At 48.0% G+C, this 23,609-nt stretch overlaps 1 protein-coding gene across 1 annotated transcript in view; it reads right to left on the minus strand.

Moving 5' to 3' along the window:
* Fgd6 (FYVE, RhoGEF and PH domain containing 6) overlaps window positions 1-23,609 on the minus strand; it is an 83,863-nt gene that overhangs the window by 27,114 nt on the left and 33,140 nt on the right. Inside the window, exons 3-7 of the mRNA XM_010629223.1 lie at window positions 17,264-17,414; window positions 11,330-11,397; window positions 11,209-11,239; window positions 2,212-2,363; window positions 1,397-1,553 (exon numbers count right to left, since the gene is read on the minus strand). Coding sequence (XP_010627525.1) covers window positions 1,397-1,553; window positions 2,212-2,363; window positions 11,209-11,239; window positions 11,330-11,397; window positions 17,264-17,414 — 559 coding nt within the window. The remainder of the gene's footprint in view (window positions 1-1,396; window positions 1,554-2,211; window positions 2,364-11,208; window positions 11,240-11,329; window positions 11,398-17,263; window positions 17,415-23,609) is intronic.

The following is a 23,609-nucleotide window of genomic DNA, read 5'->3' on the forward strand; positions in this document are numbered from 1 at the left end:
CTAAACTATGCCCAACCCCCCGGCTCTTTTAAAACCTTTGTTGAATGGGGTGTGGTGGAGAGAGAAGGAAAAGAAGAGAAGGGAGGAAGAAGAGGGATTTCATATGAGCACCGTTACCAAGAATGCAAACTCTTCCTACCTTCTGGCTCTTCTTTGGTTGCCAAAGAAACCCTACAACTTACTGGACATCAACCAAATCCTCAGTCTACCATCAGCTGCCATAACGACATTACACTGCCTTTTTTTTTTTTGGTACCGGGGATCAAATTCAGGACCCTGTGCTTTTGAGGCAGGCGGCGGAACCACTGAGCTAAATCCCTGGCACACACTGGCTTTTTTGATAAAATAAACACTTGGGAGTTTGAGGCAGGAGAACTGCCTGAGTTCAGTACCACCCTGAGCTCACACTCATCCCTAAGAAGTGTATTATATCCTTCCCCCCAAGCAATTCAAGCTTGTAGCCTAACTGTCCACACACACAGCTTTCACTGACACACGCAGTAAAGAGATGATTCATTTTTCTTCACTTTGACATCCAAAGTATGTTATCTACTTATCTATAGCAACACATTCATTCTAGCTCCCAGCTCCCACTCCCTTCCATCTTTACAGGTTAACTGGTAGATGAACGCAAAGAAGGAAAGGTTAACATAAAAACAAGCGACGCCCCCTCTGGTAATCAATCACACCAGCACAGGAAGCAGTGGCTGGGGAAGCTGGCGAGGAGATGGTGAATGTGTAAAGGTCACGATCTGTGTCCCCAGATGAAGCATGGTCTGCGGGTGCGTTAGCGATGGGCTTAATACTGCCGGACTGTACACTTAAAACTGGCTAAAACACAGCCCGGGGTGGGGTGCATACCTGTGATCCCAGCACTCAGATCCCTGTGAGTTCAAGGCCAGCCTGGGCTACACAGCTAGACACTGTCTCAAAAAAACTAACAAGAAAGGCCAAACTGTAAAGCTGCACTATGTGAATTTCACTACTTCCCAAAAGTCCCATCAAAATATTTTCTCAAGTTGAAACAGTCCAATGTGCAGCAATCCCTTAATCAGAAGTAAATCAGTGTACTAGTTTGACTTCTTAACACTTCAGGGGGTCCAATTCATCTCCAACTGAGAAAGGATCCCCCGCCCTGCCCCAGGAGCCCAAGGAGTGCTAAGGCACATCTTCAGTCCTTTTTACATTTTTATTTTGAAACAGGACCTCACCAAGTTGTTCTGGTGGGCCTCAAGCTCGCAATCCTCCTGCCTCAGCCTCCCAAGTAGCTGAGATCACTGATTATATTCTAATGCATCTCTGCTCCGTTTGCAAGCTCTGTTTACAATGAGCATAAACTATGTTCAAGTTAAACAAAAGAAGAGAAAGCAGTTCCCCATCAGTTGGCTGCAAATACCTCAAACTCTCTGACCACAGCAGCAAAGCCCGCGTTCCTCCTGCACTGTTCGTCTAGCAGGGCTATATTCTTATCAAATTCTCTGATGTACGTGGAATACATTTTCAGGTACGGGCCCTTCTTGACAAAGATATCAGCAATTCTCGGCTGCTCGGTCCTGGAAGAGAGGAGACGCACACACATAAAAGCACAGTCACACATGCGTCCAGAACACACCCAGCCGAGCAGTACGTGGCTACGCTGCTAGTTTACTTGCTTTGCTCTTCCCAAGGGGCACAGCCGCAGCCCCTCGTCACCATTCCCCTCCCCAGCATGGGTCACAGTGTGGCCAGGCTCTGCCCACTCTAGGACTCAGCCTCTCTGCTTCTCTTCTTGCCCTTTTATCCCATTTTTCAGCACAGTGTCTAAAGACTGAACATCAGGCTAGTGTGGTGGCAGCACACAACTATAATCCCAACACTTGGGAGGCTGAGGCAGAGGGGCATCATGAGTTTGAGGCCAGCCTGCACTGTACAGTGAGTTCAAGGCCAGCCTGAAATATAGTGTGAGGGCCTGACTCAAAATAAAAATAATAATAAAGCCAAAGTGAGCAGTCTAGATCTGGGGATGTAGTCCAGTGGTAGAGCACTTGCCTAGCATGCTCAAGGCCCTGGGTTCAATCCCAGCCAAACACACACACACTCCAACCTACACACAGGCACCAAGAGAACTCAATATACTGAAACAGCTCAACAGAACTCCTCCTGCAAGTGGACCCCTTACGGTCTCATGTGAAATGGAGCACTGGGAAATCCCCAAACCCATCCGTTCTTTACCAGTTGGACATCCTCTCCTCCAGCTCACTCAGGAGATCTCGGTTGAGCTCATAAAGCTGGGGCAGGTAGTACAAGATCTGATTCAGGACCCGCTCCTCGATCACGGGCTTCCCCAGCTGCCTGGAAGCATGGGCCACGGCATCCCGGAAGTCCTAGGGGTGGGCAGAAGAGGAAAGATGCACACACACGTGACTCAGAAAAGCTCTTCCCCGCTTCCCTTTCTGCGGTGGGATATGCTGCAGGGCTGTGCGTCCTCCACAGGACTACAGCTCTGGAGTACCTGCTTCCTCCTACCCCGCTACCTGGAGAGGAAATTTTGAAAAAAGTTAACAGTACCTAGGGTAGATAGCTAATTTCTTTTTTGAGACAGGGTCTCACTGTGTAGTTCAGGCTGACCTTGAACTTGCTGTGTAGCCCAGGCTGTCCTCAAACTCAGTGATCCTTCTGCCTCAGCCTCCTACATGCTGGGACTACAGGTGTGTGTCACCATACCCAGCAGATACTTAATTTTTAAAAGTCTATTATATTGTTCTTAAACATTTTATTTATTTACTTTGGGGTGCTGGTGATTTAGCTCAGAGGTTCCGCCACCTGCCTGGAAAGCACAAGGTCCTGAGTTCAATCCCCAGTATCAGAAAAAAAAAATTATTTTGGGGTGGTACCAGGGATCGAACTCGGGACGTTGCACTTGCAAGGCAGGTGGAGGAACCACTGAGCTAATCCCTGGCCCTTAAACACTTTAGTTTGATCCTCAAAATTACAATTATAAAACAAAGAAGGTGTCTGGAAATTATATTCTAACCATAAACTTTGAAGTTACTTTAGTAACATCAAATCAACACAATTCATTTATTTTAAAAGCCCCCAGAAGATTTTGAGTAATTTTATTCAAGATTTAAGAGACCCTTTGTAAGCCAGTGCGGTGATGCATGCTTGGAACCCCAAGACTTGGGAGGCTGAGGTAGGAGAATCACTGTCTCAGGCTAGCCTGGGCTCTACAGAGAGACCCTGTCTCAAAAAACAAACAAACAAACAAAAACAAGAGTCCCTCTGTCCACTTTCAGTAATCACCTCCCCGACAACTGGTGCATTCTAGATGAGGGTTGCCAGGGAGGCACCGGCTTGCTCCTCAGCCCTGGTTCCAGGTCCTTGCCCTGGATTTACTGGGTTTCCCTGGGCCACCCCATTGGTTCTGTGGGTGGCACGGTACTCAACTCTAATTAGGTACTGCACAGAAAGTTTTCTGCAACGCATGCAGCACACAGAAGCAACACATTTTACTCTGGACCTTACATTCTTCCCTCTCCCTCCAGCCCCAGTCTATTTAACTAGGATTTATACTGCTCACAATGAAAACTGTCTCTACACATTTTCCTCTGCGGCAGGTCCCTGCAGGACTCGGCGCCCCAGTTTAATATAGGTCAGCAGCGCCGCACCCGGCTCCCCGCGGAGGACCTGGAAAGGCGGGTACCAGATAAAGAGTTTGCCTGCCTTTCCCTGGCCCCCAGGGCTGCGCTTTGGGAGGCAAGCAGAACAATAGCGGAATCTGTTCAGCTGCCAGGAGAACCCAACACAAATACCCGTTCCTGAGAAAAAGCAGAGGTAGTTAAAACCCGAAAGCAAAGGCTGGGTGAAATGACTATCACTAGGCTTCCTCTCCAGCTGCTTTCCCTGCAGGGACTGCGACAAACAAGACACCCGTTCCTTACCCCATCCTTCACACACTCCAGAGTCCTTTAAACAATTTTTTAAACCTTCAGGTATAATTTAAAATTACCAGAAAGCATTTTTTTTTTCTGAAGTATGGCTATTTCTCTTTCATTTCTTTCTCTTTTTTGAGACAGGTCTGTGTGGTTCAGGCTGGCCTCTTCCTCACCGTGCAACCCAGGCTGGCCTTGAACACAAAAGTAACCAACTCTCTTGTCCTAGCTTCCAGAGTGCCGACAGGCCTGGCTTAAAAAGGGGCATTTTAGGTCAAGTCAAACCCTCTCAACAAATGCTGAAGACCCTCACTTAGGACTCAATCATTTTCACTGGTCCAACACACACATTAACACAAAGGAACCAACCACTTAGACCAGTAACTAAAGAGCAAACTTCTAGAACTAATTACTTTTTTTCTTTTTTGGTACCGGGGATCAAACTTGGGACCTTGCACTTGTGAGGAAGGTGGAGGCACTGCTGAGCTAAATCCCCCAGCCCTTCTATAACTAATTAGTTTACCAAGAATTTGGCATCAGCTGCAATCCAGAAAACCATACTGCATCTCCAGAAATCCAGGGGATGCTGTCAGTTCCATTCCCAACAGCTTGCTGCCCTCCCCACCTGCATTAACCAAGAAGAAAAAAAAGCTGCTTAACACAGCTGAAAACCCTCAGAGGGCCAACGAGGCAGAGCACAGGACACATTCGCAAGGAGCTCCCCACACTGTAAGGGTGTTCACGGCGCGACAGTTTTTAATGGTTCATGTCACTGAGACGCAAGAGCTCCTTGCTCAGCAAGACAGAGCCCACCTTCCCTGTCCTCCAGAAGCAGACGTGAGAACATTTGTGAATTTCCGGCTGGAAGGTATTTCCTGGGCTGGGACAAAGATGATGATGTGGGCGGCTCTTCGGGATCAACCCAGGGTGGCCCGGCTGCTGGCTGAGGAGAAGTTTACTTAGGCACATTTAAGAGACCCCCTTTGACCCAAGGCGCTGGCCCCCAGCTGCCGCCTGCGGAGAGGTCTTAGTCACGTGACAGGCGCAGGCTCACTTCCTGGCACTAATGCATCCATGGGCAGCTCTCGCACAGTTACGTCCCATGTCTCCCTTTGTTTTAAATTGAGTGGTATGTCAGAATAAAACAGCAGTTCAATACGTGAAAGAACAACATTTAATAAAACTGTAGCATTTCTTTTGGATAGTGCTGTTTTTATTTAATTTGAGACTGGCTCTATGTTGCCCAGGCTGGCCTTGAACTCACAGTGATCTTCCTGCCTCAGCCTCCCAAGTGCTGAGATTAGAGTTGTATGCCACCACCCCAGCTCTAAAACCATGGTAATTTATCTATTTTTAAAAATTATTTTAATTAATAAATTTTGTTATCCTGTGCCCGCACCCCTCTCCCCTCCCTACATACAAATGCTCTTTCCATTTTTTCCTTCTATTTTCACTTTTTTCTTGTCCCTTTTCTTCCCCGCTCCTCTTAAAAACTGTGGTAATCTAGAGAGCATATATTCCTGAGACCCAGAAGGTTAGATGCCCCAACAGATGCTGAACAGTCTGCCTGAACTAACTTGTGGGGTTCTGGGCCTTCGCAGGTCCGGGGACTTCCTCACTGAAGCAATGTGATGCTCCAGCCCGGCACTGGTGCCTGCTGCCCACCCCCGGACATCACAGGCGACAACAGCTCCCCTGAGCCGGCTGCGGCAGGAATCTTGCTCAGAGGCCTCCTTGGTGGGGCCAGATTCTCTTTTTCTAGTACCAGGGGTCAAACTCGGGACCTTGTGCTTTTGAGACAGGCGCAGTGCCCCTGCGCTACATCCCCAACCTGGGCCGGAATCTCTTTACAGCCGTGTTTCTCTGGGCCTCAATTCCCACTCACCCTGGCCGTGTGGGGACCCAGCCCAACCGCCCATCACAGCAAGAAGGCGAGAGCCCTGAGCCTCCGGCCATGGTACTCACACCCATGACGCCCGCCTGCCCAGCTTCCACAAGGGTCACTGAATGCTCTTTTCTCCCATGGCAATTACTGGTTCATCCTCACCTTTCCGAAAATGGAATCGGGCAGCAGGAGCAGGGGTAGCTCAGGGGAGGAGCTCCTGTTCCTGGGTTCAAGCCCCACCCAGGCCGACACTACACAGGCTAAGGGCTCCTGCTTGGGTTTCCATCCCCGACTGCCCAGGGGCAGTGGCCCCATCCCTGACAGCAGAGCAGGCCCCAGGGCAGGCATTGCTAAACCCACTCTGGGTCTGAAACCTCTCAGAGCTTCAGGAAGCTCAGCAGTGCTGACAGCTGGGGCCCTATACTTTTACTTTCTTCATTTTCAGATTAGGTCTCACTAAGTCGCCCAGACTGAGCCTGAAGTTGTGATCCTCCTGCCTCAGCCTCCCAGGATGCAGGGCTTACAGGCGTGCACCATCAGGCCTGGCTAACATCTTTATTTTCTTACACGAAGGGTGGTTACCACATGTGTTTAACCATCTTTCTAAATGTGAAGAGCTAGGCTAATTTGGGAGGGTGTGATGACTTCTCAGAGACAGAGGCGGAGAATCTAAACTCACTAACTCCTCCTTGGCTGAGGACTAGCACCTCAAAATCAGACCCAGGGCTTCGCTGCACTCTAGAGAAGCTGGGTGATAAATTCCACGGTGGAGGGAGAGGGAGGGAGAATCAGGGAGCGCTGCAGAGGCGACCGGCCTGGACTGGAGATACTCCAGCCCTTCACACAAAAACCCCACCACGGTCCAAAGCAAAACTGAGCCAGTACACTCTGGTTTCTGATCACAGCAACCAGATGTTTGTTCAAGCTAAAACTTTTAGAGACAGAAATAAGCCTTCAAATGACCAGGCACATCATAACTTTTTTTTTTCTTTTTGAGACAGGGTCTTGCTAAGTAGCCCTGGCTGGTCTCGAAATCACAGTGATCCCCCCTGCCTCCCTACTACCAGGATTACAGGCCTGCGCCACGTCGCCTGGCGCATTATTTGTACTCCCCCCACACCCTATAAATAAGAATGAGAAGAACCTTAAAGCCTCGCCAGCTCTGACCACTAGGGGAAGATCTACGCAAAAAGCAATGCCAACACAATGGAATACCAACGTCTGAAGCAGCGAAGCACAAGGCAGACAGCCTTGCTCACTGGCCAGGCTCTCTGTTTCGGAGGCAGGGAGGAGAACATGAGTCCGTGGCCAGCTGTCCCCAGTGGGACTCTGGACCTCGGGTGTCACTGAGCTGCTACCATGGCACAGTGAATCACAGGTCCGCACAGACACGTGGACACACAGACAGGGGTCCATGAGAATCCCTTCCCGTTACGCAAAGCACGGCAGCTGCTGAGGTCAAAGAGCTGTGATAGACATGCGGAAAGGAGTGCGAAAGGACGAAGTCAGAGTAGAGGGGAAAGGCCCCCCCTCAACAATCAGACTTTACTCTTTACCAATGAAATGGTTTCTCTATTCCTGTATGTACAGATTCAGGTCGTATGGTACAGAATCATCAGGGCCAAACTGTGAAACGTGACTGAAACGAATCTCATTCCCAGTCCCTAGGAACACTGAAAAGCAATCACCATAACACATCCAGGCACCCAGGGGTGGCTTCATCTTCTTTTTTTTTTTTGGTGCCAGGGATCAAACTTGGGACCTTGTGCTTGCAAGGCAGATAGGGGCACCACTGGGCTAAATCCCCAGCCCTTCATCTTCTTTTTAGACAGTGCGTATCAGTCCATGTTTGCGGGACTAACAATGGCGTCCATCATGGGGAGCTGGCCCTTGCACAGAAGACATCTTTACTCTTTTTCATCCCTTCTGTACCTCTCCCACCCCTCATCTTTAGGAGAAGAAAAACTAGGCTTTACCTGGCTTCCTGGGCAACTGAAAGAACTAGAACTCTGAAAGAAAGCTAATACTGTATACCCAAGGACACAGCATTTCCCACACAGCAAGGCCAAGGTTTGAAGCAATATGACCACAACCCCTCCATGCAGGGAGGCTGAGACAGGAGGATCACTAGTTCAAGCCCAGTGCTGGGAACCAAGTGACTTAGTGGAACCCTGTCTCAACATAATAAAGGGGGTGGGTTAGGGATATAGTTCAATGTGAAGGGCCTGGGTTCTAGTCCCAGTACTACAAAAAAAATTTATTTCTATATAATCACTAAGTGCAAAGGCTTAGACATACCAGACTTCAAATACTGGCTTTATCCCAAGACAAACGTATTTATTATGAATCACATATCACTTCTTGGCCTTTTGGCTAAGATCAAGTGTATTATGCATCACAAACATATGCTAATAAAGGGGAAACTAAAATAAAAAATTAAAAACTAAAAACAAGCCTGGTTTTGGCATTCAGTAGTGGATTATTTTTGCTTTTGGTACCAGGGATGGAACTCACGACCTTGCACTTGGAAGGCAGGCACGGTGCTGCCGAGCTAAATCCCCAGCAATAGTGGGTTATTTTTGATAGCTATCCTACTCTTTTCATTGAAAAACAGAAATAGCATCTCTCTAGTGGGGTCTCTGTATGAGAATAAAGACACAAGACACAATACGCTACAAGGTACGCAGCACTCACTAGAAAGAAGATCATTTGTTTAAAAGAGATTTGATAATTTAAATAACAATGAACATCATTTAAGATTTACAATTCCACCAGGCAAGGTGGTACATACCTGTAATCCCAGCACTCAGGAGGCTGAGGCAGGAGAATCACTATAAGCTGAGCTTAAAACCAGCCTGAGCTACACAGTGAGTCTAAGGCCAGCCCAAACTAAACAGCAAGACTCTGTCTCAAAACAACAAAGATCCTCAATTCCTTGGAAACTTGGGAGCAAAACTCTAAAGCAGAGGCAAAAGATGAGAAGAAAACACCAAAGCAAGAAAGGAAACGCCTAGGATGGGAGCCCGCGGTGTTCCTAGTGCTGTGCTCCATTTGGCACTCACACAGGAAGCTGCCGACAGCGAATGACAGATCCCAGCAACAGCCACCGGAAGTGGTCTCTGTCCTACCCAATCTGGGTGAGTGGTCATTCAGCGGGCCCTGAGGCCCAGTGGACAGGGTACATTCAGCAGAACAGGGGGAGATTCTGAGATGGGAACAGCTGAGAACTGAGGAAGTCTTTTGTTCATCTTACATGTGATGTTCTTCCACTAGAGAAGATATATTCTACTTAGCAGCAGGCTTCTGGACGACGGGGCTGCCTTGCCTCTAGCTTTTTGGCTCACACTCGTCTGGCAAAGTTTCAAGGGAATGTGTGTCTCCACCTACAGGAAGTGGTACAGCTTCACTGCTAGGACTACTCAACCAGCCCATTTTTGTCTAAAAACCCCGAGGGCTGTGATCATTCTCTTTCCAAATTTTTTTTAGCCAGAGATTTAGCTCAGTCACTCCACCACCTGCCTCGCAAGTGCAAGGTCCTGAGTTCGATCCCCGTATCAAAGATCCCCGGTATCAAAACAAACAAAAAAAAAATTTTTTTTAGAACTTCACATCAGTTAGGGCCGTTAGGCCTGGGGAGGGAGCTCAGTGGGACTTGCCTAGCATAGCATGTTCAAAGCTCTGCATTCAATCCCCAGACCCACGAGATAAAGAAAGGAACAAAACCCCCCATGCTATTGAATATACTTGGTAAGAGGAAAGAGACAGACATATATATTTTTTTTAAATGAAAAGAGGACCAAGAGATGGAGGGACAGGTTAGAGAGGGGAGGGGAAGTGAAAAGAATTCTGATGTGCTGTGGACACGCCCACCCGTGAGGAAGGTGACCATCTGTACTGCAAACGCGCACACCAACAATTTAAATTAGGTTCACAGCTGTTAGCCTCAGTCACATTATTGAGCAGGTAAGATAACCAAACAACCCACCTTGTTTGATTTTACTTAACTCTGTCAGATCTCTAAGTATGAGGGGAGCTGTTCAGGGCACAATAGCAAATGTACAGGCGTTTATATTGAAAAGTCATTTATTTGCTCAAAACGACAATATACAACAAGCTCATCCAAAGCTTAACAGATCTGTCTGGGTGGCAAAATATGATGTAACCATTTAATAAAGAATTCTAAGAAATGGGCCGGGGATTTAGCTCAGTGGTACCATGCCTGCCTTGCAAGCACAAGGTCCTGAGTTTGATCCCTGGTACCTCAAAAAATAAAAATAAAATAAAATAAAGAAAGAATTATCAAAAGAACTTACCAGGAGAGTCAAGAGTTAATAATATTCATAGGGAAATATTTTCTTAAAACTAGTTAGCAATGTGAAAGAATTTTTTAAAAAATAGTTCCAAAACCAGAGATTTTTTCTCCCAGGAAATAAGCCTCTTTGCTCTTGGTGAACCCAGTGAAAAGTGCCAGGGAATTATCTGGAAAATGTGAATCCCCTCCAGGTGTAACCAGCTTTTTATGTTCACAGGTATTTATTAAAAGGAAGGACGGAAGAAAATAATCATTCTCTTTTGCAGGGACAAAATGGCTATTTTGTGAAACTTGTGGCTCAGCAGTGAAGTTTTGATTTATGACATTTATAATTACACCATACAAGACAAATTTCACTTCAATCCCTTTTCACTGTTCCCAGCTTTTCCTGTTTCCTTTAGTCAGTCCTAGTAACCTCCTGGGAGGGAACTGGAACAAAGCAGCACCTGGACGTGCAGAGACCTGATGGGACGAGGGGTGCGCCTGGGAACCGCTCCCCAACAGGTCTGTGCAAGTGGATGACGGGAAAAGGGAAAAAATGGAACCCTAAAAAGCTGCTTGTAAAAGCATCTATTGGAAGCCTCCATTTCTGGGAGCCCCTCGGGTAAGAGGAAAGCAGTGTGAACAACAATGCTGCCGTGCTTTCCCTGTGACCAGTGCAAAATCTACAAACAGCAGACACCCTCTGCAAAGGCCCAAGGACAAGGGAATTTTTAATTCTTTACTGGGAGGCATGTGGGAGTAGCTCAGGGGTACAGTGTGTGCTTACCAGGCTCGAGGTCCTGGGTTTGGTCCCCAGGGCTAAAAACAGACCACCCGACAAATAAAATAAATAAACAGGGAAAAAGACTTTATGAAGGTAGAAAGATTGGAGACACTGAAGATATAGTTCTATTTTTCAGAGACCATCAGAATATACTGACACAAGAGATATATTTTAGAAAATATCTTATTTACCTATATGTATGAATTTAAAAATATAATCAAGTACCAGAAAGCATATGCAGGTAATTAAGTTAGCTATGCTGAAACCTCTTGGGGTAAGGAAGAGTACAAAAGAGGAGAGTCTCAGACTGAAGAAAGCATCAGTGCATACTTACAATGTGTAACAGTTTTAACACATCCACAAACCTGCAGGAAACAGCAACAAGACAAATGTTTGAGAGGATTCAGTTGGGCGGGGGGAAAAACAGGCTTGGGAACTGCAGGGTGGAGACTCACACTTTCTCTGAGCTGGTGATCTCCTCCACGATGTGACGTACTTTACTTTTTATCCCAGGGCCTTCATCCTGCGGACAAGACATGAAGGAAGCATGAACTCAGGGCATGCATGGTGTTGAACACATGTAATCCTAGCACTTGGGAGGCTGAGGCAGGAGAATCGCGGTGGATTCAGGGCCAGCCTGGACTGCAGAGTGAGACTGTCTCAAAAACAGAAAGCATGAACTCATAAAAGGATAATGGAGATGGCTACTCTAATTTTGGCTCTGATCCTTTTTAAAGTTTCCTATTAGCACACAATTCACACTAAAATGCTTCAGAGGCAAACCCAGGGCATTGGAGGAGAGCTAAACCCTGCCACAGGATGGCTGAGACTCCCTGGTGATGGCATTAATGGACTATCCAGGGGAGCCCAGGCCCCGGCTTCCCAGATCACTCTCTGGAAGCTGCGTATGAAGCCAGGCATCAGGTGCGGGTCTGTAATCCCAGCCTTCTGGGAGCCTGAGGCAGGAGGGAAGCTTTCATAAAAAGAAACGAGGCATAGCTAACATTCCTTAGGAAGTAGTTTTAAAGCACAATATGATTTACAGATCACCTCTCAGTCCTGCCCTAATAACCATGTTTATAGCATACACACAAATGGATAATGGTTATTTTTTTAAAGTAACAATGCAGACAGGGAAGTGTGAAGGGAGGTGAAGGGAGGGCAGGGGTGTGGGAAAAAAACAAGAACCAAGACCTATCACGGAAAGTTACACGATCCCAATGTTTGCTTTAAATGTATCAATAAACTTAATGGGGAAAAAAATTACTTTAGTGGATTTGAAGTTTTAAAACAGTAACGTAAAAAATAATTTTAAAAGGTAACTTAGTAATTTAGTAATTCAATGGTTCTGCTGCCTGCCTCACAAGCTCAAGGTCCTGAGTTTGAACACCTTTACCAAAAATTTTTTAATAAAAAGTAATTCATCAAATCAATGCTTTTCCATTACAACGGACGTCTTTATGTCCTGTGTAGCTAGAGAGTGTCACACTTATAAAATACGGTATACGTTTCACAATGAGAGACAGACGACGGGCCCGGAGGCGCAGCACATACTTAGCACAAGGTGGCCAGGCCAGGCCGGGCTGGGCCTCCAACACCAACGAGAAAGAGACTGGTGCTGGGGATTAGATCAGTGGAGCCGCTGCCCGCCTCACAGGCCTGACGACAGCACGGATCGCAGGTCACCAGGTGCCTGCTCCATTCCACAATGCCACCTCCCAGCGATTGTCTCAGAGATGACTCTAGAGGGCTGAGATGGAGCTGGAAAGCGGGTGCTACAAGAGGAGATTAAAGAAATAGCCCCAGCCTTCAAGAAGCAAAAAAAGGGAGCAAAGCAAACACACCAATAACTACAAGAACAACTCTAAACCTGCTGCTATCTTAAGGAGAAAATGGTCTTCGATCTTCTATGCAATCCAACACGTACCACTATGCTAGAATATCAGGGCTCAGAAAAAACAACAACCCAAGCCATGGCTGTGCACGCCTGGAATCCCAGCACTCAAGTGGCTGAGGCAGGAAGAACGCTGTGAGTCCAAGTCAGCCAGGGCTACATAACAAGACTTTGTCTCAAAACAAATCCCTCAAGTCTGAAGCTTTGATCTGCTGACTGCTTTGAATGACAGGAAGCTGGGAGGCCTGTGAGGCTCCTTAGGCACAAGATCCTCTAGCCCGCCTTTGTTCATCCAGGGCTGTGGCTCAGTGGTATAGCGCTTGCCTAGCACAGCCAAGGCCCTGGGGTGCGATCCCAGTATGCAAAACAAAAACATCAAAAAAAATCCATAGCCTGCTTCCATGGTGCCCTGCAAAGTGCAGGGAGGGCTGCTGGGAAGTTTGTTTGTTTATTTATTTATTTGTTTTTTAGAGACAGGGTCTCACTATGTAGTTAAGACTGACCTGGAACTCACTATGTAGCCCAGGCTGGTCTCGAACTCACAGCGATCCTCCTGCCTCAGCCTCCCGAGTGCTGGGATTACAGGCATGTGCCCCAGCAAAAGTTTATTTAACTGAAACATCTTTTCAGTGAAATGCAGTTGCCTACGATTTCTATCCTAAACGCTCATTAATCCAGGAAAGCTAACTAGCAGAAAATGTTAAAAGGCCTCCACCTATTATACTAAATGTACACTATTTTTCTGAAGGCAGCAACCTGAGCAACTTTTATCTGCATAATAACACAATCTGTGTTCACAGAGCTTTTTTTTTTTTTTGAGACAAGGTCTCACTATTTGATCCTCCTGCCTCAGCCTCCTGGAACAGGGGTCCCAGGTGTGTGCCATCATGCCCTGCTCTCCAAGGACTTTTCTGCTTGCCACATTCCAAGGTATCGGGCAAAGGTTTCTTTGTCACAGAAGCTCCCCTGATGCTCTCGTCCCTCCACTCCCAAAGACAGACGAGTCTGGTGCGTGAAGTATTTACAGCACCTAACTCCGGGGTGTTCATCGGCTAAAACATCCTCATTCCCTCCAGGGGTGGCTTTATCCAGCCCTGCAGCCTTCTGCACACAGTGCAGTGCCGACCCACTCTGCACTTCCTACTCATGAGTAGGCAAAGGTGCATGGGGACCAAGCGTATGGCTTTGAGCATGCTCTGTATGACACAAAAACGCAAACATAAATAAACTCGACTACTGGGCTGGACTACATGGTGAGACCTATTCTGATTTCAGAATTCTAAGAACCTACGCATTTGTCTATTTATCCTTTAAACTAGGAAAACAAAACAGCTAAATAAAGGATAATTGTTAGAAAATGGATCAATAGAGTAAAATAATTTTCACAGTGGACAGTCAGACACCTAAAAAACAAAACTGGTAAGACTAATGACAAGACGGGCATGGTGGCCCACACCTGTAATCCCAGAACTCAGGAGGCTGAGGCAGGAGGATCATCAAGAGTTCTAGCTAGGCAAGCCTGGGCTAGGCGGTTTCCAATCCAGCCTGAACTACACAACAGTTCAGAACAGTGACTAATTCTGACCAAGTCAAACGATAGTAGAAAAACACACCTCCCTGTAAGCCCTCAAAGAGGCCATATTTGGCATCTCAGCTCTTCAGTTAATAAATACCCACTTAAATTACATTACATTTCAAAGCAGACTGCCTGTTAAATAACATTACCCCCCAAAAGCACACTGCTGTAAAAGTTGAAACATGAGCCATAAATACATGAAGTTATTTTGTCAAGGTCCTAAAATAAGTCAAATCCCAGACATAACCTTTGATGTGAAACCCACTTTTGTGCTCTGATCTTGTGACAAATCCAGCTTTGCAATCTGTGTTCTCTTTATATATTTGCTCAAAACAAGTAATGGTGAAAATTACCTTTCTTTTTGACAGCACGGTGAAAAGGTCTCTTCTATTCTGCTCTAGGCTTTTGGTAAGAAACAAAGAATGATGACATTCAGACCCCCTAATGAGTCTCGTCATTAGTAAGTCACCCTAAACACAAGGCACAGCACGATGAATACCTAAAGGACAGTGCTCTCTTCAGCTGTTCATCCTACTATTCATGAGGGAATAGATGAGCACTTTTATAAAGACAATTTAAAAGCCTGGTGTGGTGATGATGCCACTCAGGAGGCTGAGGCAGGACAATCACCTCAAGTTCAAGGCCAGAGTGGGTGGGCTACACAACTATTTCAAGGCTAGCCTCAACCACATGGTGAGGCCCTACCTTAAAATGTTTTAAATTAAAAAATAAAGATTTGAAAAAGGACAAGGAGCCAAATATTTAGGGTGAATACTCCAACCACACACACACACACAAAAAATGAAATAATCATTTTTTTTATTGTTACTACGACTATTATTATTGGTTTTTTGAGACAGAGTCCTACTGTGTAGTTCAGGCTGGCCTTGAGCTCCCTACCTAGCCCAAGCTGGCCTCAAATTCATGGTGATCCTCCTGCCTCAGCCTCCTGAGTGCTGGGATTACAGGTGTGGGCCACCATGCCCATGCTGGGGTTACTATACTTCATTTAGAACATTTATTAGGCATTGAAACAATGCAAACTTCGTAACTAAAACATTTCTGAAAAGAGGACCACAGGGATTAGCACGGCTGGAACCGTGTTCGGTGAATGACGCTCCCATTTGTCAACAGAGGTGGATTCGGCTGAAATCTCAACTCTGGGATGCAAGGCCTGCTGCCCGCCGCGTCCAGGGCCTGTCTGTTCATGTGACATGGGCCCGTCCTAGGCCACTTCTCTGGCCGAGTGTGCCAGCACACGGGGCTCGCAGCACAGACACGAGAAGCGGGCGTGTTCCCCTCACGACGCCACGTTCCAGGAACAGAAAGCAGCATCTGAGCTCCTGTTTGCTCCTCCGCCCCGACACGGTACCACATGGGCCCTAGCGCCAGGACGAGGTGGGAGGACTGTAGGCACAGACAGAGCTCCGTGGGGAGGACACGGGAGGGAGGAGGTGTTGCGGCCCCGCCGGGAGGCAGAAGACAAGGGCGAGGAAACAAACCCCTCTTTGCAGGCTCCGGGAGCGGGGCCAGCTGCCAGCTTCCTCCTGGCTTCCACGCGCTTCTGACGTTTGAGCCACCTCGGGCGGGGGCGCTATGCTCCCCCGACTTCCTCTGGCGCCCTGTTCCGAGGGTGGGATCCGGGGCCTGTGCACGACTTCTTGGCCACAGTCCCACTGGCTAGTGGGCGGCCGCCTGCCACTGAACACCCTTGGGGTTTCAGGCGAGCCTCTCTGGTCAGACCTACGGCACGCATGGCTCTGAGCAGCAGCCACTCAGGCATCAGGAGACCAGGGCACCAGGACACCAGGAAAGCCTCCGCGCTGTTCCTCCGCTCTCTACAGACGAGAAGGCCAAGCAGGAGGGAAATTAAGGTGTTCCAGATCACACAGCAGTGAAGAAGTGGTGGGAGGGAACACAGGGTCCTCTGGCTCCAAAGACTCTGTTCTTGCCAGCATGAAAACAATTACTTAAGAGAAAAGCATTCACCCAGCATCTGGTCAGATGGGTCTAGAGGACAGAGAGAGGCAGGAAGTTCAGTGGATCACTGGGAATCCTGAAGTGTTTCCGACCACCAGCACCAGGCAAACTGGGAAGGCCCAGTAGTCAACGCACAGACCCACTGTTATTTTTCTCCAGTACCAGGGATCGAACTCAGGAGAGGCAGGTACCACTGAGCCACCTCCCTGGCCGTGCACAGGCCCATATTTACAGACACAGACTTAACAGGGGCACTGCAAGCAAGGGCACAGAGCAAATGAAAACTGTGCCATTATTAACAGTATCTTTTTCTGTTCCTTAAAAAAAATGCAGCTGTGTCTGAAATTCATATAATTCTCTTCCTTCAAGGAATCGAAGAACTGGTAGCAAAACGAGGAACAATCCTACAAGTTTTCATTATCCAAAAAAATAAAAAGCCAGTGAACATTAGCAAAAAGTTTCTTAAAACTTACAAACAATCTAGGTAATATTTACATGTAAACATTCCATTTGAGGTACTATCTTACAACAGGAGTTATGTTTAAATTTGAAAAAATAGGGCCAGGTATTTAGCTCAGTGGTTCAGTGGCCTGCCTTGCAAGCGCAAGGACCCAAGTTCGATCCCCGGTGGCAAAAAATAAATAAATAAATTTGAAAAAATATTTTATAAGCATTAAGGTCACTCACTGGGGATTTTGTCCACGTCATGCTAATAAACATTATTCATAAGCACTGCTTTCATTTTATTATGGGGGGGTGAGACATGTAGCACAGGCTGACCTCAAACTCAGAGCAACCCTCCTGCCTCAGCCTCCCAAGGCTGGGAGTCATAGGCATGTACCCAAGGACTGCTCTTCAAAAATACCAATCACAAAAACAAAACAACCATGGCGACAGGCCAACAGGTACAGAGTAGGAATAACAGTTACCAGAGTATACCTGCTTCTCCTCCAGTGGCTCTGGCTCCCCTTTACTTGAAGTAGAGCTGCCATCTTCCTCATCAGAGCTGTTGACGTCGGCCTCGTCCGAGGGTGGGTCACTGAGGCTGAGGTCGGGATCCCTGCGTCCCTCCTGGGGAGGTCCAAGGCTGCTTCAGAGAAAGCGGGATGCTGTTTTAGCTGGGAACCAACCCACCCACCGTCCTGTGAGTGACCTGTGGGCGCCTCACACTCCCGGACAGGACTGGGCATGGGGGGTGGGGCCAGCGACAGCCCCCGCAAAGGCCTTCTGCTTTAAAAATCCGACTCTGGGGATGGGGGGCACATTTCCAGAGGCTCCCTCCCCCCACCCTCAGCCTGTGTCTGCTGTAGGCCGCTGTCCTTCCCGGCCTGGACGGAATGAAAGCAGAGGCCTCCAGCACACAGGCCCCGGGCACAGAGGGCAGGGCCGGGAACAGGCCAAGGGCCGCTGTCCCTTTGGACCTCAGTGATTAGAAGCGAACGAATCCATGTGGACTGGAAGCTAATGTTTCCAATTACAATAAACTATGCAGGTGCCAACAGGATGTAATCCCAGCACTCGGGAGGCTGAGGCAGGAGCCGCCTGGTCCTGAGCTACATACAGTGAGTTCAAGGCCAGACTGAACTACACAGTGAGACTCTGTCTCAAAAAGAAAAACAAAATACGAAAAAGGAAAAGGAAACCTAACCCACCAAACCTCTTAAAAACAAACCAAAAAACTCTACAGGTACCGGGCCCAGTAATCTGCATTCTAAGGAGCCCTCTGGATGGTTCCGACCCAGGCTGAAGTCCGATCCCCAGCTCTGGTCTGCCTGCCCGCCCCACGGGGAAGCCACTCTGCAGCCACTGCTGCCATCCAATCTGGAGGGGAATTCCACAGGAAAGTTCCTGAGACACCCAAGCCATGCTTTCTGCTCTCGGCTGAAAAGACTCAGGAAAAGCCGACTCCAGAAATGCCTTTCTGCTGCCAGGCTGCACGGATATGGGCAGAGTGGAGAGGAGAGGAGAGGGGGGCGGTACCAGGTTCAAAGCAGCCCGAGGGCCCGCTCCAGCTGGCCAGGTGCCCGCCACTGCCCAGGCTGCGGAAACCTCACAGCCCGAGAGAAGCTGCCACCGGCTCTGACACAGCGGAGCACACCGGCTCGCTCGGAGCAGGTCCTCAGTCCTAGGCCATGGGCCATGCAGCAGGCACAGCCAGCATGGCACACAGATGCTTATCACCCATTCGGAGCTCCTGGGACAGGGGAGTCACACCCTGCGGGGGGTGGGGGGTAGAGGAAGGTTTTGAGACAGGGTCCGCCTATATATTTCAGGCTGACCTTGAACTCCCAGTGATCCTCCTGCCTCAGCCTCCCCAGTGCTGGGAATTCAGGTGTGCGCGCCACCAAACCCATCAAAAAGAGACTTTTCCAGCAAGATTCATCAGGTTATTTGTTGTTGCCTTGGGTTGGCAGGGATCTGTGAGAACCAACAGGTCAGAGTGAACAGGGTGAGAGCAGGCTAGGCTGCAAGAACAGAGGAGAACAGTCCCAGGCATGGCTTGGTTTGAAGTCAGGGCTCCCTGCCGGCCAGGCAAGCACCTTTACTGCACACTGCGCCCCAGCGCAAGGCCCACCCGTCCATCCCCCCTCACGTCCAATGCCCCAGGGCACCTGCATCACAGAAAAGCTGCCCAGAAACCAGGGTGAGATGCACAGGCAGTGTCAGCGGGAGAGAGAACCCTAGGACTATGCAGGAGAGCACCGGGGTATATGGCTGTTATAGTTTTAAAACTGAATTTATCAGTACTGTTGCTGTCATTATTTCTGCAGTACTGACAACTGAACCCAGGGCCTTCACACTTAGCTATGTCTCCAGCTGGGTTTTGTTTTGTTTTTTGTTTTATTTTTAGACAAAGTCTTGCTAAATTGCTAAATTACCCAGACTGGTCTTGAACTTTCTTTTTTTTTGGTACCAGGGATCGAACTCAGGACCTTGCACTTGCGAGTCAGGTGTGGCACCACTGAGCTACATCCAAAGCCCTGAGCTTGAACTTTAAATTCTCTAGCCTCAATCTCCTTTTTTTTTTTGAAGTACCAGGGATTTAACTCTGGAATTTTTGCTTAACAAGACAGGGACAGTGCCACTAAACTAAATCCCAGACCCCCTCCCAAATTTGTTTGTTTTGTCTTTTATCTTTATCTTGGGGAAGGGTCTAGCTAAATTGCTTAGGCTGTCTTCAAACCAGCAATTCTCATGCCTCAGCCTCCTGGGTAGGAGGGCAGGGTGTGCTGCCAGGCCTGGCTTCCAAATGGAGGCTGAGGCAGGAGGATCACCAGGCCAGCCTGGGCTACACACTGAGTTCAAGCCCAGCATAGACTAGATAGCCTGTCTCAAAAAAAACCAAAAATGCTTTCCCAATCAGCCAACAAAGGACTGTTTTGGACTCCACAGTGTAAGAATTTCTGATAATTAGTAAAGATGCTATGGCATTGTGAGGAAAGTAGGTTTGCTTTGTCTAGAGAGCTAAAAAGTACTTGTTGGTCAAACACTTCCAAGGCTGTAGTTAAGAAGATAGTGATCATGCTGGTGGTGGCAGCACACGCCTGTAGCCTGAGCTACATAATGAGCCTGGATCTCAAAAAACCAAAAAACAAACAAAAGAAAACAACAACAACAACAAAACAGAAAGTATTAATCAGTTCACATGGACATGGATGCTAAAGGAGTGAAAGTACAAAAGTCAGGCCCAGGAAAAGGCCCAGGATTCAATCTCAAGGGCTGCAAATAATAGAAGAAAGCTTTAAATGTTAAAATAAGCTGGATAGGTCTGGGTGTGTGGCTTCGTGCTACAATGCTCACCTAGCGTGCAGGAAGCCCTGGGTTCAATACGTAGCCCTGCAAAACATAAAAATAAAACAAGGCTCAAAACCCTAAGATCGAAACACACTGCTAAGAAATAGCGAGCAACTTCCAGTGCCAAAACTCCTTGACTTCGAAGAACCTTCCCGACTCTGCCCCAAAGGGTCCACTGGTCTCTTCTACCTGTGCTCTCACTGCTCTGTGAATGAGCTTGTTTTCCTCAAGAATACACAAATTCCTAAGGTGAGCAAACTGCAACTGAATCCCCAGCAGATGCACAAAAGCCCTTGGGAACTTTTCACTGTCTTTCAATAGTGCAGGAGGCTGAATCAGGGAGGCTCCAGAGGGCACTGAGAGGATGGGGTGGATGCAAAGGGGAAAACATACTGCGGACCTCATGGCCCCAAGTCCACGCGCCAGCAGGATGAGTGACATTAACCGAAGTAGAAATAGGCTGCAAGGTTCCAGGCCAGCCTGGACCACACAGAGAGACTTTGTTTCAAAAAACCGAAAAAAGGAAGCTAAGAGTTTAGTTAGTGAAGACAGCGTACAGGACCCGCATTTGCATGTTCATTTCTAAAGTGGTTAATGGAATTCTTTCCCCACATAACAGCGAGCACCTTCCCTATCAATGTAGGTAATTTTAGGCTTCTGAGCCTGAAGCACAGACCCCGTACACTTGCCAGTCAGGGGTCAGGCGCCTCTGCTTTTCCACTTCCTCCCCACATCAGGAAGATAACACCCAGCACTGCTCGGCGAGAAAGGAACAGAACCTCACCTTCCTGCCAGCAAGCTTCCCAGGGGCCCAACAAGCCCTGACTCTACTTCCCCAGGCCGGCCTGCTTTTGTTGGGCAGGATCTCGCTGTTTCCAAGGCTGCGAACTCATGACAAGGCTCCTGGCCTGGCCTCCTGAGGGACGGACTGCAGGCGTGTGCACAGCTCCCAGGGGCCACCCGGTCAGGAGGAGCCTAAGTTCTAGGGAATGCAGAGAAGTGAAGCCGGGAGTCACTGCTCACTGACAGGCAACTGTGCCTCAGCTGCACACATGCGGGCTGACGACCACCCAGTGCCACCCTTTGTCCTGTATGCTAGATTCTGTGTGCACACAGAGTGGCCTCCACCAGAAGTACATCCAGTTTCTATCAGGTCAGATGTCCCGCGTCAATTCCTTTTTGACAGAGTTGTCTTTTGAAAATGATTTAAACCATTTCCTCTAGGAGTTTTCAGGAACAGAAAACCTACACAGTGCTACGCCAGGTCTAACAGTTGCCAGGATTCCTCACAAAAACGCCCTTGTGAGCCTCTGCTAAATTAAACATTCCAGCAAGGGGAAAGAGCACATGGAGAGCAGAGAGAAGGAAAGAAAGGCAGGGTAACTGAACAAGCCCCAGAGAACTGTGGTGGCGCATACCTGTGATCCCAGCACTGGGGAGGCTGAGGCAGGAGGATCGCCTTGAGATCAAGGCCAGCCTGGAATACACAGGGAGACCCTGTCTGAAAACATCCCAAAGAATGTTCCAGGTAACTCCTCCCAAACTTAAAGAAGAAGCCCATTCCAATATCCTCACCTTTGGAAATTTCTTTCTCATTCCTAAATCCGAACACATTAACACACCTGGGACTATGATCTTGTTTCCTCTGCTTCGGGGTGCGGGGGGTGACACACGGTCTCACTATATGGTTCAGGCTTGCCTTGAACTCACTATGTAGCCCAGGCCGGGCTCAAACTCGGGGCGATCCTCCTGCCTCAGCCCCTGAAGTGCTGAGATTACAGCTGCACAGCACCACGCCTGGCGCTTCCTCTTCTTTCTATTCCTGCCCACACAGAGCAGGATCGCTGACATTAAAATGTGGTGGGTTCTTTTCAAACGCTGTCTCCTCACTGCCTGGTTATGGGCTTCCTCTAGCTGCTTTCATGTTCAGAATGAGTGGAAAGGCTATTACAATGTGAAGAATGGACATCACATGGAAAATCCAGCAGTGATTTTTAAAAGTAAATTAATAATCAGCTGGGGGAGTCGGTGCTTGTAATCCCAGCACTTGGGAGGCTCAGGCAGGAGGACCACCATAAATTTGAGGCCAGCATGGGCCACACAGTGAGTTCAAGCCCAGCCTTAACTACACAGAAAGACCTGGACTAAAAAAAAATATATTTAATAATCAGTTATGACATGCTACCAGATCATAAAACTCGTTCACAGTTTTGATCAGCCAATTATTTCTAGTAGGTTTCATCACAAAACTCTTCACTCTGTTCCTTCAGTTCCCTTACAAATCGCAGATTCCAGTGCAAATCAAATCAAATCAACAAGCCATTTAAACGTCCTCTTGGGGTCTCTCTGCTGCCCTCAGCTGGGAATGTCCGGAGCTTCCGGGACTCTGGGCACAGCAGCGGAGCCAAGCACGGAGGCCACAGCCCTGGGTTCCCACAGGGGAGACCTCACACGGTTATTTAAATCTTGAGAGCATGGGTTCCAGAATGTAAAGGACACAGGACAACACAAGAGTTTGGGGGGCACTTAGTTGCAGGGGTGAGCCCTGGGATGAGACTAGGTCCCCGGGACCCCTCTCCAGGACAGCTGTCCCCACGGAGAACAGCAAGGCACCAAGACCTGATGTTCTAGTTAAAGCACAATAGCAGAAACCCTTCCCTGCAAGAAGAATGCATACAAATGTTTCATTTTCTTGCCTAGACTTGGTTTGTTTTTTGAGACATGGTCTTGCTGTGTCAACCAGGCTGGCCTCTAGCTCACTATGTAGCCCAGGCTGGCCTCGAACTCTCGGCAATCCTCCTGCCTCAGCCTCATGAATGATGGATAGGTGTGCACCACCATGCCTGGCACTGCCTGGGAAACACTTGGCCTAAAAATTTTACTTGAAGGTTAAAAAAGCTTTAACTTTATTCTTCCCTCAGTGCTGGACATGGAACACAGGGCTTCACACACACGCTAGGCAAATGTTCTATCACTGAGCTATTTCCGTTGCCAATTTATTTTTATTTATTGATTCATTTACTGATTTAGCTAGCTAGCTAACTAAGCAAGGCTAACTCAGAGTACTAGGGTTTAAACCCCCAAAAGGAATCACAAAGACTAAATCCTCAGGCTTTTCTATTTTTAAACTTCTAGGGGGGAGGGTCTTGCTACATTGCCCAGGCTAGGCTCAAACTTGCCATCCTCCTGCCTCAGCCTCCCAAGGAACCTGGGATGACAGGTATGCACACCGTGCCTGGCCTCACATCAATTTTAAAAGTTAATGATTTCATTATTTTGATCTCAGTTTTAAAACTATTAACTTTTTTGAGTCAAGCTTTTTAACAAAATGGAAATAAAGCCGGGCCTGGTGGCGCACACCTATAATCCCAGCACACAGGAGGCTGAGGCAGGAGGATCACTGTGAGTTCGAGACCAGCCTGGGCTACATAGTGAGCTCCAGGTCAGTTTCAACTACATAGTGAGACCCTGTCTCACAAAAAAAAAAAAA

The sequence above is a fragment of the Fukomys damarensis genome, unplaced genomic scaffold, assembly GCF_012274545.1.
Source record: "Fukomys damarensis isolate Sample0158 unplaced genomic scaffold, DMR_v1.0_HiC HiC_scaffold_15, whole genome shotgun sequence".
Lineage (NCBI taxonomy): Eukaryota > Metazoa > Chordata > Mammalia > Rodentia > Bathyergidae > Fukomys > Fukomys damarensis.